The 18,617-nt window shown below is 46.9% G+C and overlaps 1 protein-coding gene across 1 annotated transcript in view; it reads left to right on the top strand.

The window, feature by feature from the left end:
- Positions 1-18,617, top strand: part of ky (kyphoscoliosis peptidase) — an 80,668-nt gene that overhangs the window by 9,091 nt on the left and 52,960 nt on the right. The window contains exons 4-5 of the mRNA XM_070884018.1: positions 3,153-3,194; positions 5,371-5,444. Coding sequence (XP_070740119.1) covers positions 3,153-3,194; positions 5,371-5,444 — 116 coding nt within the window. The remainder of the gene's footprint in view (positions 1-3,152; positions 3,195-5,370; positions 5,445-18,617) is intronic.

Raw genomic sequence — 18,617 nt, forward strand, 5'->3', positions numbered from 1 at the left:
CCACCCCTCAGGAAGGATATATCTGCCTCGGAGACGGAGCAACACAGGTTCACCTGAATGATACCGGGGCTTAAAGGGCTATGAAGACAGGTTGCACCGACTAGGCTTTTATTCTCTTGAGTGTAGAACTGTATAGCTGATCTAACTGAGGTGTTTATGATGATTCAGGGGTGATGTTAGGAAATACTTCTTCACACAAAGGGTAGTGGGAGTCTGGAACTCTCTCCCCCAAAAATCTGCAGGGAACTGTTCCATTGTTGCGTTAAAATTGCCCTCTTTAAGAAACAATTCTTGAAGGTGAGACTGAAGATTAAGGGGGAGAAATTGGCCTGGTTTGTGCCTCCTGTTAGCGCCTGCGGGGGGGCAGTAATGGGGCACTAAGTGGTTACTGATCGTGTGCGGCAAACCCACTAGTGCCCACAAACTTCCCTGCCAGTTTTGAACTGGCACTAACACTTACCGCCTCGCTCTCTTGTGCCCCGATGATCATGACACCATCCAGTGCGCAGCGCCCCGGATGCAATATTCGCTCCCGCCCCCTGTAGCATCGCCGGGCATCAACAATGGCAGCTGCCGGATGCGTTGTCACCTCGGCTGGGAAATATGAACAAGTCATTTGATTTTATCCAAGCAATGTTCTCCAAACTCCCTTGAGTCACACAACATGTCAACCAAAGCCTCTCTATGGGTGAGAGGGGGGGTGGGTACTAGGACTTGACACGAGGGCATGTCATAAGCATTCCAATTCCCCTTTTCAGCAGTTGAGGAAGGACACCCAAATGTATCCCTTTCACATGGCCTTGTGTCATCTCAGGACCAGATAGCACCAGATTGTGCTTACAGCAGAAATTCCCTTTTCTTGTTTTATAAACATCGATCATGCTCGTAAGCAGAGAGCTGAACTGTACTTCACTCTATATAAATGATGGTGGTCTATGACCCGGAGAGAATAGATGTCATAGCAACATTTCGGTTAGTTGCACTAAAAAGGAATGAGCAATTAGGAGCGTTTGTTCAATCTGCTCTTGTTTAGCTCATTATAAATAAAGCATATTAATCAAACATCAGTCTGGTGTATTGTAAGACGTGTATTTTTGGAGACAGAAATAATAAAAAGCAATATAATTAAATGCTATAATTCATAACCTAAATGATATAATTTTGTGCTGATTGCAGGCTTAGGGATTATAAGATTAGGAATGTATTTGTGCTTATTTGGATAACAGATTATTAGGTGGTGAAAGGCATTATATATACAAAGGTGCTATTTCTTTCTTTAGATGTTAGTGCTTTCCCATTTTTATGCTCAGTATCAGCAGTAGACACCTTCATAAAATGGTACTGGTACAGCATTAGTCAGCAAAGCACCCGGTACGCGATATTAACCCTTCAAACCTGGAAGAACACTTGCTATTTTCCAATGCAGCCCTGTCTGGCTTCTCTAGGTGAGATTAGGAATTTGGTGCCAAACTCCAGGCAGTTTTGAACTGTGCGCCATGCTGACTGAGTGGAATTACTGAACCTTGCCGGCCTTTCTATTAGACCTGATTCTTCACGATTTCAGCCCAAGTCCCAGAGAGACCCAGTGCTACAATTTTAGTCAAACAGATATTCAGTTCAACAAACTAGTTCTTGAGATTTATTTTGTTTTGCACACTAGAATATTTAGTTCAATGTTCTAAGTAACCATGAATGCATCATTCAAACTCAGAACTCTTTTCAGGCAAGGTCAGGGCGTTTGAATAAAATGGATGTCAACAAGAGGGACTAGATAGTACAGTTAAGCAAAGATGGGATAGAATGAGAAAGAAATAGCACCTTACAATGTCTTCCAATGAATTACATTTCAAGAACAGTCACTGTTATTATGAGAGAAAACACAGCTGTCAATTTGTGCACAGAAGGATCCCACAAAGAGTAAACAAGATGAATGATCAGTTCATCTGCTGTTATTGGTTGAGGAAAGATTTCCGATGAGGACACTGTAAAAACTCCCCAGCTTTTCTTCAAATTCTGCCGTGGGATCTTTTACGTCCACGTGAGAGAGCTGATCGGGCTTCTGTTTAATTTCTCATCTGAAAGACGGCACCTCCGACAGTGCAGCACTCCCTCAGCACTGCAGTGGAAGTATCAGCCTGGATTAGGCGCTCACTCCTGGAGTGGTGCTTGAGCCTAGTCTCTCGACGCAGATGGCTACCAGCAAGGCAAGCCCATACCTACGTTGATAATAGAGATCAAAGTTTCCCCATCTGTTCGTCTTATATCAAATAACTTTCAAGAGCTTCAACCCATTTCTATGGGTGTAGGGATATCACCAATGGGCAACCTCACTCAAAAGGCAGCACTGGATCGCCCGTAGGGGGAATTGAAAAGTAAGGGCTATTCTGAGATTGGGTGAAATTGTACATTGTCAGAGGCAGTTTCCCCTTGCAGTGAACCGTGGTGTGGCTGAGCTAGGAGTGCTTGATGTTGACACTGGGGTGACCAAAATTGAACAGCGTTAATACCTCTTATGTTAATCAGCACAAAATTCAACAATTTAATATTTTAAGTGGTTAATAAATGTAAAGTTTGGGGGGGGGGATTTTAACTCCACCCACTCGGCAGGAAACCAATGGAAGCGGATTGGCCACCTGTTCCCCCCACCCCTCCCCCCGCCCAATTCTACGTGAGGTCAATGGAGAGTACAGTCGGCCGGTTGTATTGCAGGCGGTCGGTCTGATCACCTCAGTTTGCCGTGGGTGGGTTACGTTAAAATTACCTTCTTAGGTCTCGTATTCACCTAGGCCATTAATTTCCCCTGGGATTCTCCCAATAATCCACATACACCCTGGAACAATGGACATTTCTCCAGGGTTGCCGTAGAACTCCTACTGAGGTTTCGGCAGAGGGTTGAAAGAATCCCCGGGGAAATCTGACTCCACTCTCCCCACGACTGCTCTTAGAGTGAAAGCCAGAGGTCTGGTCTCCAGATGTGTCAAGTTTTCAATTCAAGGCAGCAGGGAATATTTTGTGGGATTGTCAGCATGAGAAATCTGCCAAAGGATCTTAAAATGCAAAATATTTTAAAATAGATTTATCTTACAATGTGCCACTGCATGTAATGTCACAAAGATGCACCACTTCTGAAAAACATTGTCTTGATATTGCAGGTGTTGCCAATGGTCAAAAATATAAGCTAAAGGAAATTACAGGTAGGTGTTATGGTCATAGGCCTGTTCTACTCTTTGTTCACTTATGCCAATTCAACCCCCTACTGTAGCAAGAGAAGATTTTAATTGAATCTGTTCAGAGCAGCTAATATTCAATTTTGTCAAAAAAAATAATTCAAAGAACAGTTAATGATCAAATCTGTTAACGCCAATTAAAGGAATCTTCATTTGGGCCCGACTAGGGCCTTTTAAGATCAGATCCCGCTAGAAGACATACCTGTAATTTTTCCCAGCAATAGGGTCTGTTTATTTCAGCAATTGCCAAAGCATAGTGATTGTTTCGGCACCACATTCAGTAAATACATGCTTGAATAGCAAGCTGGTTCTTGTTCTTGTTTCCAGAATCAGGACTTGATTCTAAAATAGCAGTGGCAATAATGTAAGCAGACCACACTTTTAAATGACTAACTATAAGTGTATCTTTTTAAATCAGTTACATTGCTCAGATAGGTGTTGTCATCAAACCATTTGGTAATTTTAATGTAGCACTTAGCTCTTTGGAAAGAGTGTCTCATGTCTGTGCTTACAGTAGAATTCCTTTGTGATAGAATTCACTGAGCTCTGACACTTCAGACAAACACTCTCACTTTGTACCACTACATGCAAAATTGGAACAAATGCACCACTTGTGGGCTGTTCCAGGACAATGGCCTTCCCTGTCCCTATTCATCTTGTGACATAGAAACATAGAAACATAGAAAATAGGTGCAGGAGCAGGCCATTCGGCCCTTCGAGCCTGCACTACCATTCAATATGAACATGGCTGATCATTCAACTTCACTACCCCACCCCTGCCTTCTCTCCATACCCCTTATCCCTTTAGTCGTAAGGGCCACATCTAACTCACTTTTGAATATATCCAACGAACTGGACTCAACAACTTTCTGTGGTAGAGAATTCCACAGGTTCACAATTCTCTGGATGAAAAAGTTTCTCCTCATCTCGGTCCTGTATGGCTTACCCCTTATCCTTAGACTGTGACCCCTGGTTCTGGACTTCCAACATCGGGAACATTCTTCCTGCATCTAACCTGTCCAGTCCTGTCAGAGTTTTATATGTTTCTATGAGATCCCCTCTCATTCCAGTGAATATAAGCTTTGTATGGTTTCTCCACAGGGGCAGGTGAGGATTACAGAACTGTAAATATTTTCTACACAGTAGATTATTCACCTTGTTTGTTTAACATTATCTGATTGAGAAGAGTAATTTACATTGAAAGTCATCCACCTACACTTCCCCTCACCATGCCCTTGAAGTAGTGATGTCCCTTTCTTACACATGTGTGCCGAATGTTGGTCCAAAGTCCAGTGTACAGCCAAACTACTTCAACGTGTCCCAATGACCCCAAGTATCTGTAATTACATTTAAAACCTTTCTACATAAGGAAACTGCCAAGGACCTGGTCTAAAGCACAATTCCAGAAAATAAGTATATTGGAACATTAAATGGTACTGTGTTTTATTGTAATACTGTTGGTTCAAGAGATCCTGAGAGAAGATATTACTTGCAACACTCTCCTGCATAGGAACCATGGCAGACAGGTAAAGACCCTGTGGTCTATCCAGCCTGTCCCACACAAAACCTTGGAAATTCTTCTTCAACCCCTTACTGAGGCTCACAAAAGGGCAGTGTGACTGATAACCCTCAGCACACTGCTAATAGTGAAGCTGATGTTGAGATGGCCACTGACTTAAAGGTCTGAAGATGATGCATAGAGAGGCCACATTTGGGAAGGAAAGGTTGCTTGATATTTACTGGAAAACTCATTGGATAACAGGCTTCCTTGATAAATTCCTTGCTGCGATTCTAGAATATTCTCACGAGTCTGAGAAGCTAGCTTTCATTGTTGCTCGCAAGTACACATAACTCTTTCCTCATTGGAGTCGCTAAGTTTCCAGGATTAAAAGCACATTGCCTTTGGAGTGGAAGAGCTAGGGTCAAACTATTCTAAACAGTTTGCCATGTCGGCCAAGCAGATAAGGTCACAGGTCAACAGGCAAGTTAAAGTCTGCCAGTGTGTACAACACCAGCCCACAACAAAAATAACTTGCAGGACATTTACCAGGTGGCCATTTAAGATCAGGATGCTTACTGAACTGGTCTAATATTAAGTAAGCAATGTATTTCTCAGCTATGAAAAATAAACTTTGTTTTTCAGATGACATGTACAACCTAAAGTCCATGCGCATGGATTTGAAAGAATTTGAGGCTCTTGACAAATTCGCTTGTAAGGTAACTTATCAAAGAGTTTGGTGGAATCGGTATTTTTCAGGCCATACTCTTTCCAAATGTTGAGTCTTCAGTTGGACCAGAATACTCCCTTTATTCCAATTAGAAAACAATTTTTTTTCACAAAATCAAAATACTGTGGATGCTGGAAATCTTAAATAAAAAAAGAAAATGCTGGAAAACACTCAGCAAGTCGCGAGTTTTCACCCTGTCGGTGGCTCAGTTGGTAGCACTCTCGCCGCTCAACTTTAAGTAGCTGCATCCCTTTAAATGTTCCCTTGTAATGTCTTTTGTGCAAGATCAGGATTAGACTTGTACTCAGTTTCCTATTCATCATCTTTGCTCAGCTCCCAACACCAGGCCAATTATGAGCTAGGAGTTAGCAACATAGGAACAGGAGTGGGTTATTCAGCCCCTCGAGCCTGTTCCGCTGGCCAACGAGATCATGGCTGATCTTGGACCTAACTCCATATTCCTGCCGTTGCTCCATATCCCTTAATACCTTTGGTTAATAAAAAGCTATCAATCTCAGATTTAAAATAAATAAAAATTAATATTCTCCCTCTTATCCCTTTTGTAATGTATGCACCGGTGAGTATGCTCACAGGTTTGTAGAGCTATTGAGTTGAGAGTGGCTTAGCCAGTCACATGATGTTCACAAGACTCAATAAAACCCCAGCCAGTTGGGTTCGGGGGATCCACGATGAGGCAAGGGGTGGTGAGCCTGGTGGATGAACTGGTAATGTGCAGTGCGGTTGTTAATAAACCAACTAGTTGTTAATAGCAATGTGTTACTATGAGTTCTTAAGCAAAGAACTCATGAAGCAAATACATTACATCTTTCTAAATGTGTTTTCAAGTGTCAGCTGTGGCTCAGTGGGTAGCACTCTCACCTCTGAGTCAGAAGGTTGTGGGTTTAAGTCCCACTCAGGGACTTGAGTACACAAATCCAGGCTGACACTCCAGTGCAGTGCTGAGGGAATGCTGCACTGTCAGAGGTGCTGTCTTTTGAATGAGATGTTAAACTGAGGCACCTGCTCTCTCAGGTGGATGTAAAAAAATCCCATGGCATTATTTCGAAGACGAGCAGGGGAGTTCTCCCTGGTGTCCTGGCTAATATTTATCCCTCAATCAACATAACAAAAACAGATTGTATGGTCATTATCACATTGCTGTTTGTGGGAGCTTGCTTGTGCGCAAATTGGCTGCCGTGTTTCCCATATTACCACAATGACTACACTCCAAAAGTAACTCCAGTGGTCGTGAATGGTGCTATATAAATGCAAGTCTTTCTTTCTTACCCCTTAATATCTTGAAAACTTTGATCAGATCACCCCTTAACCTTCTAAATTCTGGTGAATACAACCCTAATTTGTGTAATCTCTCCTTGTAATTTAACCCCTGGAGTCCGGGTATCATTCTGGTAAACCTACGCTGCACTCCCTCCAAGACCTTCCGACGGTGTGATGCCCAGAACTGCTCACAGTGCTCCAGGTGTAGTCTGACATAGCGACAGCATAATTTCTACCACCTTGTGTTCTGGTTCGCTCGATATAAAGGCAGCATTCCATTAGCCTTTTTGATTATTTTCTGTACCTGAATCATCTAAATCAATTACTACTACTAACCCTGAAATTCCTGGGAGTACCTCTACCTTCATGTCTGGCTAGACTGACATGATTCCTCTACGGCTCCTGTCAGCGACCCTGACCCTGACCCTGCCCCCGACCCCAGCCCTGACCCTGGCCCTGTTGTCCTGCCTGCCTGCCCTCTCAGTCCAGCGGCCTGGAACCTTGTCATAATGCGATACCTTGTGACCAGCTTTCTTTCCAAGATCAAGGTCATTACCAAGACTGCTTCCTTCCACTCACACATCACCAGCCTCTGTCTATCCCCCTCTGCAACAAAACCTTAATCCCTTTCCTTTATTTGGGCAAGGCTGGCAATTATTGCTCATTCCCAGTTGCCCTGAGAAGGTGGGTGATACGCTCATAATAAAGGATGAAACTGAGTACTGTGAACAATAAGCAAGTGTGACCTTAGCTCCTTTAATAAGATTCCAGAGCGTCAATACCTCATGGGTGGCCTGCTTATATACAGTGCTCCGAAGGGATGCTGGAATCCCTTGGGACTCCGACAGGTAGGCCCTCTGGTGGTCAGGTGTGATACAGGTTGCAAGGGGTTAAAATACATAAAAGCGTTCCCTTGTAAAGTTAATAGTACATTTATTTACAGGGTGAGACGATCTGGGACTTTTCACTCCCTTGTCGATCGTCTCGGTACAAATGCGGGTGTGGGTGAGTTGGTTGGTTCTTCACTGGGCTGCTGGGCAGCTGGCCTTGCCGGGCTGCTGGGGCTGGTGAGTTCGGCTTCATGGTCAACAGTGATGTAGGTTGCCACTTGTGTGTGTGTTGGAGGGTCAAAGTTGGGGTGTCTTCTTTGGGTTGTTCGTAACTGTTTGTGAATCACAATTTGATTTGGTCCAAATGTTTTCTGCACATTACTCCATTGGCCAATTTGACCCGAAACACCCGACTCCCCTCTTTGGCTGTGACCGAGCCATTTGGGACCATGTCCATAATTGAGTACAAACACAGGGTCATTGACCTCAATATCGCGTGACAAATTTGCGCGGTCATGGTACACACGTTGTTGATGCCGCCTGCCCTCCACGTGATCATGGAGATCAGGGTGGACAAGAAAGAGCCTTGTTTTAAGCGCCCTTTTCATGAGCAGCTCGGCTGGGGGAACCCCAGCGATTGAGTGGGGTCTGGAGCGGTAACTGAGCAGCACTTGGGATAGTCGGGTCTGCAGGGAGCCTTCCGACACGCGTTTCAAGCTTTGCTTGATGATCTGAACTGCCCGTTCTGTCTGGCCTTTGGATGCGGGCTTGAACGGGGCAGATGTGACGTGCTCGATCCCATTGCGGGTCATGAATTCCTTGAATTCAGCACTGGTGAAACACGGCCCATTGTTGCTGACTAGGACATCAGGCAGGCCGTGCGAGGCAAACATGGCTCGTAGGCTCTCAATGGTGGCCGTGGACGTGCTTACAGACATTATTGCACATTTAATCCATTTTGAGTAAGCATCCAAGACATCCAAGAACATTTTGCCTAGAAATGGGCCCGCATAGTCCACGTGGATCCTCGACCACGGTTTGGAGGGCCACGACCACAAACTTAGTGATGTCTCTCTGGGTGCATTGCCCAGCTGAGAGCAAGTGTTGCACTGGTGCACTGGTGATGGCAGAAGATCAGCCGGAGACACACAGAGGGCATGGCTAGACATCGCAGAGGAGGTCAGCAGCAGGGATATGTGCCGCAAGCGATTCACTGATCTCATGAAGTCAGGACAGGTGAGCACAATGCCACACTCACCTACATCATGATCTGCCCGTCACTCTAACCCCATCACTCTGCCTTCCCAAGCGTACTCCTGCACGTCACTCTCACACCAACTAACATTGCACGTCCACCCATCCCTCGCTGTAGATCTATGTACCTACTCACATCCCCATCTGACTAACAACCCCCTCACACTCACCCTCATCCTAATGCAATCATAGCGAGTAACATTACTGAAGGTGGTCATTTGGTACTGGCACCCCGCACCCTCATAGTTACCCTCTACAGGTGTAACCCATCCACTCCTTACACTCATTCTATCGCTCTCACTCAACCTTCTTTTGTATCCCTCCTTGCAGGAGAAGAGAGCGTACAACAACAGGGAGACAGAGAACTGGAGGTGGCCCTTCAGTCTTCACAAATTTGACTCCAGCAGAGGAGAAGGCCCTACAGCTGCTGGTGGTGGGAGATGTAGAAAGGGGGACATCCCAGCAACCTGGTGTCAGCATCACATCTCATACAGCCACATGGCATACAGTAGTCACTCCTATGCTGCCCGATGTCAGTAGCCAGTGAATTGTCATTGTGTGCATAATGGTAACGTTACACATTCTTATTGTAACATTTCTAATTCATCTCTTTACTCTCATCTCTTTACTCTCCCACAAGTCCATCGAGTGTCCAGCGGAGGAGGAAGACGACTCCTCAGAGGAGCCTCTAGCCTCTGAGGGAACTCCTACATGGCAAGCGAGCCCTAGGTGGGCAGAGGAAACATTTCAAGGTCACCCTCAAAGCCTCCCTGATAAAATGCAACATCCCCACCGACACCTGGGAATCCCTGGCCAAAGACCACCCTAAGTGGAGGAAGAGCATCCGAGAGGGCGCTGAGCACCTCGAGTCTCGTCGCTGAGAGCTTGCAGAAAACAAGCGCAGGCAGCAGAAAGATCGTGCGGCAAAACCAGTCCCACCCTCCCTTTCCTTTAACCACTGTCTGTCCCACCTGTGACAGAGACTGTAATTCCTGTATTAGATTGTTCATTCACCTGAGAACTCACTTTTAGAGTGGAAGCAAGTCTTCCTCGATTCCGAGGGACTACTGATGATGATGATGGTGACCCAGCACCATCTCGGTGGGTCCTGTGCACCTGCTGTCCTACAACAAACTTCTCTGTTGTGGAGAGGGGGGTGGGCGGGGGGGGGGAGGCTAGTTGGTGCAGCATCTGGCAGCCATATGGGTGCACTGGTGCAAGTTAAGTAAATTGGCCATTATGAGGCCATCCCGGGCCTCCCAGGCACCAATGTACGCCACTGCTGGTGTCATCTCCACCTCAGATTCCTCCTTCTCTTCCTCCTCGTGTTCCACCTGTTCAATTTTCTGCTCCTCCTCCTAAGAGGCTGTGCGCTCAGTGCCTTGCTCCTCCTGCAGTGCTAATCCGCGCTGCTGGGCTATGTTGTGCAGGGTGCAGCAAACGACGATGATTCTGGAGACCCTGGCTGGTGTGTACTGAAGGGCTCCTCCAGATCTGTCAAGGCATCTGAAGCGCATCTTCATTATGCTGATTGCTTGCTCTATGTCATAGGCGATCCCTCGAAATGAGGATGACTTGCTTCCACGCCAAAAAAGGATGAGTTCACAGGTATTTTGATGAAGGACCCGAACTACATATTAAAGGGTGGAAGATGCCTGTGCGTAGATTTTTTTAGCGTGTGGTGGCCATAGCACACCAGTCACCACACGGGCTTGACAGAGCTCAGTCTTGGTCCAGCAGCAAGGATTATCTAAGACGACTGGAGACCTGCTTTGCTGCACGGACCTAGTGCGCACATCGCAGTGTGGGCTGGCCCGTGCTGCCCCTGGGCCCCTGGTCCCAAAATCATGCCTTCCCTGGGCTCTGATCACATCCCTTCACAGTCTCTCACCGCTCCTTTGCCCCGACCTCGCCGCTCCTGCTGTATCTGCCCACGCTCCAATCATCGACCTGGACCTTGCTGACATCACTCTTCGCTATGACACATTTGGTGGACATGTGGCTGTCAGTATTACGCTCCTCAACCTCATTGCTTGGCCTTCTCAATAGTGTCATCAGCCATGTCTTTAGTGGATAGCCTTTGTCTCCAAGCAGCCGGCCAATAAGCCTGTTTGGCGGTGTGAAGAGCTGAGGGAGGGCGGACTGGTGCCGGACGCAAGAGTCAGGACAGCTGCCGGGGAATCTGGCGCACACAGGCATGATGATCTTCCTATAGTTGCAGACTATCCGCACATTGAGGGAGTGGGTGATGATGTGGTGCTCTGATGGTCACCTGTGTGTAGTCGATGATGCCCTGCCCCAATGGGAAGCCAGCCAGAGTCGCAAAGCCCAGCGCCCGCTCACTAATACTGGCTTCATCAGTGGCAAAGTGTATATAATTGTCTGACTTGTGAAACAAGGCATTGATGACCTGGGTGATGCATCTGTGGGTGACCGACTGCGAGATCCTGCAAAACTTCTGCTGCAGATCCCTGGAAGGAGCCTGAGGTGAAAGAGTTGAGGGCGGTGGTAACTTTGACAGCTCCTGGTAAGGCGTGTCCACCAGGACCTCTGGGCAGCAGGTCTTGCTCCAGCAATATGCAAATATCTGTGATGACCTGGCGCAATAGCCTGAGCCTCCCAAAGCACTGCTGCTCCGTCATGTCCAGGAAACTGCCTGTATACCCTGTGTTGGGGGTATTGCCTCCGGCCCCGGGGCAGCTCTGTGCTGACCTCCTCTCTCCTGTGCAGCATCAGGTCATTGAGGAGAAGGGAGAGAGAAAACGGGCTGAATGGCCTACTCCTGCACCTATTTTCTATATTTGATACGGAGGTCGGTGAGAGATGTGGCGGTGGAATGGCGAGAAATCGTGGCGGATGAGCGGTGAGGGATAATGGCGGAGGTTCAGCGAATGAGGGTACGGGGCCCAGAAGAATCAAGGGCCGAGGGGCAGCACGGGCCCAGCCCACACTGCGATATGTGTGCTCACTAGGTCCGTGCAGCAGAGCAGGTCTCCACTCGTCCTGGTTAACCCTTGCTACTGGATAAAGACCTAGCTCTGTCAAGATGGAGTCAGCAAGAGCCTTTCCCTTCGGCAAGGAAGCAGGAAAAGGGGTGAGTTTTTATGTGTTTTTTCCAGCTGTCACTTAATGGACTCACACAACGGCCACTGAGCTCCCGCCTGCCCTTCACAGGCGAGGCTCCTGAGCTGCGTCAATCCCCTGCTGAAGAAATTAAAGCCAAAACCTGATGTTAAAAAGGCAACTAAGGGTCACTTGACCAGCAGTTACTGGCCTCCATGAGGCTGGCCGACTCCCGAGCGGGTCTGAGCCGTGCCTCCAATCACAATGGAGTTAAATGCGGAAGTCGGCAGGATGACGGCGGGTTCCCGGCGCTGTCAATTTATGCAAATGTAACTGTGGGCCCGCCCCACCCCCCAAACCCACACGCTCAGCACCAGGTTAATTCCGGCCATCAATCCTCTGCAGCATATAATGATACAGTATTTTGCTGGCATCTCCGACTATGTGGAATCTCAGTTCAACAAACGTGGTCATTCACTGCACCCTGACGTAACCAGTCACAGTTGGATGTGGTGGATTACAACATCAGATTGGTCGTCAGCAACTGAAGAGAGAGTGTGGTTGTTTCCCGTCTGGATCTTTTACCTGTGGTTAGTCATTCACCTCAATGAGTTGGGAAAAGTCCAAAGGGGCAATCATAGGAAATGGTGTTCCCAGCTGGGATCCTCACCCAGGATGGGAACATGCACCAAGTATTGAAGTGCCCCTTGCCATGCTTATGTCCATTAACATGAACAGCATGGGCACCAAGCTGGGCGGAGCATGGTTCCCCCAACCTGAATGACTGATTGCCCACTGGCGAGCAGCCAGTGACAGAGTTGCACGAGTCTGGGTCAGGGCTCTGGCTCAATCCATCTTGCTCTCTTCCTTTCAGGCTCGTCGTCAAGAGGGCCTGGAGTCATAGTCGTTCTGTGTATTACAGCATGTGCTTCAGTTTGCTTCAAACCCCCTCTGAGCATTGCAGCAAATCCACTGTGAAATTGTCAAAACAGTCACAAGCCCATAGGAAGAGGATTAGGCCCCTCCAGCCTGTTACTCCATTCAATTAGATCATGTCTGAACTGTATCTTAACTCCATCTACCCACCTTGCTCCATCGCCCTGAATACCTTTACCCAACAAAAATCTATTAATCTCAGTTTTGAATTATTCACTTGACCCCCAGCCTCAACAGCTTTTTGGTGGGAGCGAGTTCCAGATTTCCACTACCTTTTGTATGAAGAAATGCTTCCCGACTGCCTGGGTTTTTATCTGGTTTTTGCCTCTCCCAGGAGATCACATGGCTCCGGTTGGGATAGAGTGTAGAATGTTTCAGTATAAGGGTGTCGCAGTTGTGTGGGGCAGACTGGTTGGGCTGGGTGCTCTTTACCTTTCCGCCATTGTTCATGGTTTGTAGGTTTATGTAACCTTCAGGGCGACTGACCAAGGGCCGTGCGGCTCTTTGTCGGCCGGCGCGGACACGATGGGTCGAAATGGCCTCTTTCTGCGCTGTAAATTTCTATCTATCTATGTTTCTGACGTCACCTCTGAACGTCCTAGCTCTAATTTTAAGGTTTGCCCTGTTTTTCTCGATTCCCCACCAGAGGATAGAGTTTCTCTCTATCTACCTCCTGTCAAATTTTTTAATCATCTTAAACACTTCAATTAGATCACCCCTCAACCCTCTAATAACAGGGAGATATAAGTCCAGTCTGTGGAACCTTTACGAGAATGGTTCCAGGGATGAGGGATTTCAGTTATATGGATAGACTGGAGAAGCTGAAGTTGTTGTCCTTGGAGCAGAGAAGGCTGTGAGGAGATTTGTTAGAGGTGTTTAGACAGAGTAAATAAAGAGAAACTGTTTCCATTGGCTGACGGGTCGATAACCAGGGGGCACAGATTTAAGATGATTAGCAAAAGAACCGGAGGCAACATGAGGAAAATCGATTTTACGCAACAAGTAGTTAGTATTTAGAATGCACTGCCTCATCATCCATCATAGGTAGTCCTATGAAACGAGGATGATTTGCTTCCACGCCAAAAAAGGATGAGTTCACAGGTGTTTCAATGAAGGACCTGAACTACATCCTGAAGGGTGGAAGATGCCTGTGCGTGAATTTTTTTAATGTGGTGTGGCCATTGCACACCAGCCACCACACAGGCTTGACAGAGCTAGGTCTTGGTCCAGTGGCAAGGATTACCCAAGATGACTGGAGACCTGCTCTGCTGCACGGATCTAGTGCGCACATGTCGCAGTGTGGGCTGGCCCGTGCTGCCCCTGGGCCTCTAATCCTGAACTCACACCCTCCTGGGCCCCGATCACATCCCTCCACAGTCTCTCGCCGCTCCTGCTGTATCTGCCAATCATCGACCTGGACCTTGATGATGCCACTCTTCACTGCCGTCGCCCCCCTGCACCAGCTCACACTGCTCCCGGAGTAGTATGCCCCCACGCTGCTCCCGAGGTCGCTCGCCGCTCCTTTTATGGCCCGACCTGCCGCTGGTGTTCTCCGCGCTCCATGCTGAACCCGTTCTCATAATCAAAACCCTTTCAGCCCCAATATTATTCTGCTGAACCTCGCTCCCTCCCCTCCAGGGCCACTATATTGTTTGAGGTGCAGTACCCAGAACTGGATGCCATGCTCTACATCTCACCCAGCACTGAGCTGAATCTGCCAGATCCCTCGCTGGTGGACTTGAAATTTATCCACCGATGAGGGGCAGCATCACTGAGAGCAGACCCCTTCCAAACCCCGAGTCACTTCAAATTCAAACACGTGAATCGAGTGGCAATGGATCAGCATAAGAAATATACAGTGGCAAGTAATATCAGAACAGTCAGCCAGGAGGAGCGTTCGTGCTTGGAACAACTCATAGGTCATCAAAAGAGAAAGAGAAATCAGCTCAGACTAGCCAGAGGAGACCCTAGGTCTCCTCCCCTGGTCTGTCTGTATAGCACACACATGTTATACCCCACCAAAAATGAGGTTAGTCCCAACAATGAGTCTCAAATTCTAGTCCTGGGGTCTTAACACTGGGTGCTGATTGACTTGCCCGATAGAAGCGCTGTAACAGAAGTGTTGCAGTGATTATTAGGTATCAGTGCTGGGCAGGTCAATGAGTGACGAGAGGGGGATATAGATTGTTCTATAGAAGTAGATTTCATTCATGAAATGACACCAGACTCTACAGTCTGCAGTCCCTGTCCTCTGACCAATCAGAGCAGCCTATTTAGGAGGTACCATCCTTCATAGTCTATGTAACTCTGTTTAATATCTTTTTTTATAAAGAAAAGAAAGACTTGCATTTACTTAACACCTTTCACAACCTCAGGATCCCCTAAAGCACTTTACGCCAATGAAGTACTTTTGAGGTATAATCATTGTTGTAATGTAGGAAATACAGCAGCCAATTCGCACACAGCAAGCTCCCACAAACAGCAATGAGATAATTACCAGAAATCTATGTTAGTGATGTGATAGATATTGACCAGGACACCAGGGAGAACTTCTCCGCTATCATCAAAATAGCATCATGGGATCTTTTACGTCTACCTGAGAGAGCATGCGGGGCCTCGGTTTAATGTCTCATACAAAAGACAGCACCTCCAACAGTGCAACACTCCCTCAGTACTGCACTAGAGTGTCAGCCTAGATTTTGTGCTCAAATCTCTGGAGTGGGACTCGAACCCACGACCTTCTGACTCAGAGGCGAGGGCGCTATGCACGGAGTCATGGCTGACACACATATAAACATTATTTATAAACAGTAATGCTAACGTTCACAATCATATTTTTAAAGATCAGTTCTTTCGTAAAAAAATGTTTTAAATCTCTCTTGTAAGAGGTGCAGGAACTCCTAATATCTGGCTTGTTGAATCAAAAAGAACTAAAGATCACCATAGCGATTTTATGGATCATGAATGGGCAGCTGAGACCTGTTGCTTGCAATTCCTGCACCACGTGGGAACTTCAGGATACTCCATGTGTCTGGGGGACCATGTGTGTAGGAAGTGTTTTCAGCTTGGGCTCGAGTTCAGGGTTTCCGAGCTTGAGGGGCAGCTGGAGTCATTGCAAGGCATCAGGGAGGCTGAGAGTTTCCTGGATCGTATGTTCAAAGGGCTGCCCACCCCACAGGCAGAGAGAGTTTGCAATCATAAATAGGTGGCCATCCGGAACAGCAGGAAGATGCAGGAAGTGCAGGAATCTTCGGTGTGTGTGCCACTCTCAAACACCTCGGCAAGGGACTGCACGGGGAGAAGAGCAAAGTGTAGACCTGCAGTCGTTATAAGAGATTCCATAGTTAGCATTTCTGTAACCATTATCGTGAATCCCACATGGTGTGTTGCCTCCCTGGTGCCAGGGTAAAGGACATCACAGAGAGGGTGCAGAATCTTCTTCAGGGGCAATGGGGAGAGCCATAAGTTGTGGTACACATCGGTATCAATGACATCGAGAGGGCAGGTATTGAGGTCCTACAGTCAGACTTTCAGGAGCTAGGGAGGAAGTTAAAAAGTAGGACCTCGAAGGTAGTAATCTCTGAATTACGCCCAGTGCCACACGCCAGTGAGAGTAGAAATAGGGAGATAGGACGGATCAATGCGTGGCTTGAGGCATGGTGCAGGAGGGACGGCTTCAGATTCTTGGGGCATTAGGATCAGTTCTGGGGCAGGAGGCACCTATTCACAAGGGACAGGTTGCACCTCAACAGGACTGGGACCAATGTCCTCATAGGGAGGTTCATTAGTGTGGTTGGGGAGGGTTTAAACTAAATTGTCAGGAGGGTGGGCACCAGCATACAGAAGTAGAAAAGATGAATAGGGTGCATAAACATAAGAACATAAGAAATAGGAGCAGGAGTAGGCCATACGGTCCCTCGAGCCTGCTCCGCCATTTAATAAGACATGGCTGATCCGATCATGGACTCATAATTTTAAGCACCTCTAGCAAATCTCCTCACAGCCTTCTCTGCTCCAAGGAGAACAACCTCAGCGGTTTCAGTCTATCCATATAACTGAAATCCTTCATCCCTGGAACCATTCTAGTAAAGGTTTCACTGGCTGGGCTTGTATCTCCCTGTTATTAGTGGGTTGAGGGGTGATCTAATTGAAGTGTTTAAGATGATTAAAGAATTTGACAGGAGGTAGATAGAGAGAAACTATTTCCTCTAGTGGGGAATCCAAAAAAACAGGGCAAACCTTAAAATTAGAGCTAGGGCGTTCGGGGGTGACGTCAGAAACATAGATAGAAATTTACAGCGCGGAAGGAGGCCATTTTGGCCCATCGTATCCGCGCCGGCCGACAAAGAGCCGCACGGCCCTCGGTCAGCAGCTCTAAAGGTTACATATAAACCTATGAACAATGAATGTTTTTATATTTCTTGCTAGGTAACTCTCATATTTAACCTAAGGGGTGTGACTGCCTGCTGGAACACAGCGTCCAGGTAACTCTCCCCTTCCTGATGTGTCGCAGTGTCCACAGCTCAGACTCCAGCTCATCGACGCGGAGCCGAAGTTCCTCGAGCTGCAGACACTTGCTGCAGATGTCGTCGCCGTGGATCACACTGGTGTCCACCAGCTCCCTCATGCTGCAGCAGTAACACATCGCCTGCCCTGCCATCTCTAATGTATTTTATTTAACTAATTATGGTTTCGAGTTTTGAAATTTCAATCATCTGTGTATCATTTTTAATCTGTAATCAAGGCTCTTAATTTAAACCGATGCCCAAGTTTAGGAAAAAAAGAGTGAAATACTCACCAACCAATCACTTACCTGTTTTCCTGTGACATCACACTTTGACTTTATTTTCCCCTCACAGGTCCATTTGCACTGTTTTTGAAGTCTGGCTTCTCCTGCTCTCGTGGTGATTTTGAACTCCCCGCTGATCCCGCTCTTGTTGTTTCTAAAACCTTCTAAAACCACATAAAGTCCGATGACTTGCATCCCAGGTTGCTAACGGAAGTGTGGGTGGAGATAGCGGAAGGGCTTGCCATAATCTTCCAATCTTCCCTGGATGCAGGGGAGGGGCCAGAGGATTGGAAAGTGACAAATGTGACACCCTTGTTCAAGAAAGGGTGTAAGGACAATCCCAGTAACTACAGGCCGGTCTGTTTAACATCAGTGGTGGGTAAGGTTTTAGAAACAATAATCAGGGAAAAAATTAACAAGCACTTGGAGAGGTTTGAGTTCAAGGTTTAAGTTAATTAAGGAGAGCAAGCACAGATTTATAAAAGGCAGATCGTGCTTGACTAGTCTAATTGAACTTTTTGATGAAGTAACAGAGAGGGTTGATGAAGGGAATGCAGTGGATGTTGTCCATATGGATTTTAGGAAGACGTTTGACAAAGTGCCACATAAAAGGCTGGTTAACAAAATTGAGGCTCTTGGGATAGGAGGGTTAGTGTCAGCTTGGATGAGAAATTGGCTCAAGGACAGAAAACAGCGAGTCATGGTGAATGGTTTAAAGATGGGAGGATGGTGGACAGAGATGTTCCCCAGGGGTCAGTGCCAGGACCACTACTTTTTTTGATATATATAAATGACTTGGATATTGGAATATAGAGTAAAATTTCAAAAATTACCGATGATACCAAACGTGGAGGTGTGGCAAACAGTGAGGATGATACCAATCGACTGCAACAGGATATAGATAGGCTAGCAGAATGGGCAGACAAGTGGCAGATGGAATTTAATAGAGAAGTGTGAAGTGATGTATTTTTTAGAAGGAATAGGGAGTTGCAATATAGACTTAATAGCACAG

Source organism: Pristiophorus japonicus, chromosome 6, assembly GCF_044704955.1.
Source record: "Pristiophorus japonicus isolate sPriJap1 chromosome 6, sPriJap1.hap1, whole genome shotgun sequence".
In the NCBI taxonomy this organism is placed as follows: domain Eukaryota; kingdom Metazoa; phylum Chordata; class Chondrichthyes; family Pristiophoridae; genus Pristiophorus; species Pristiophorus japonicus.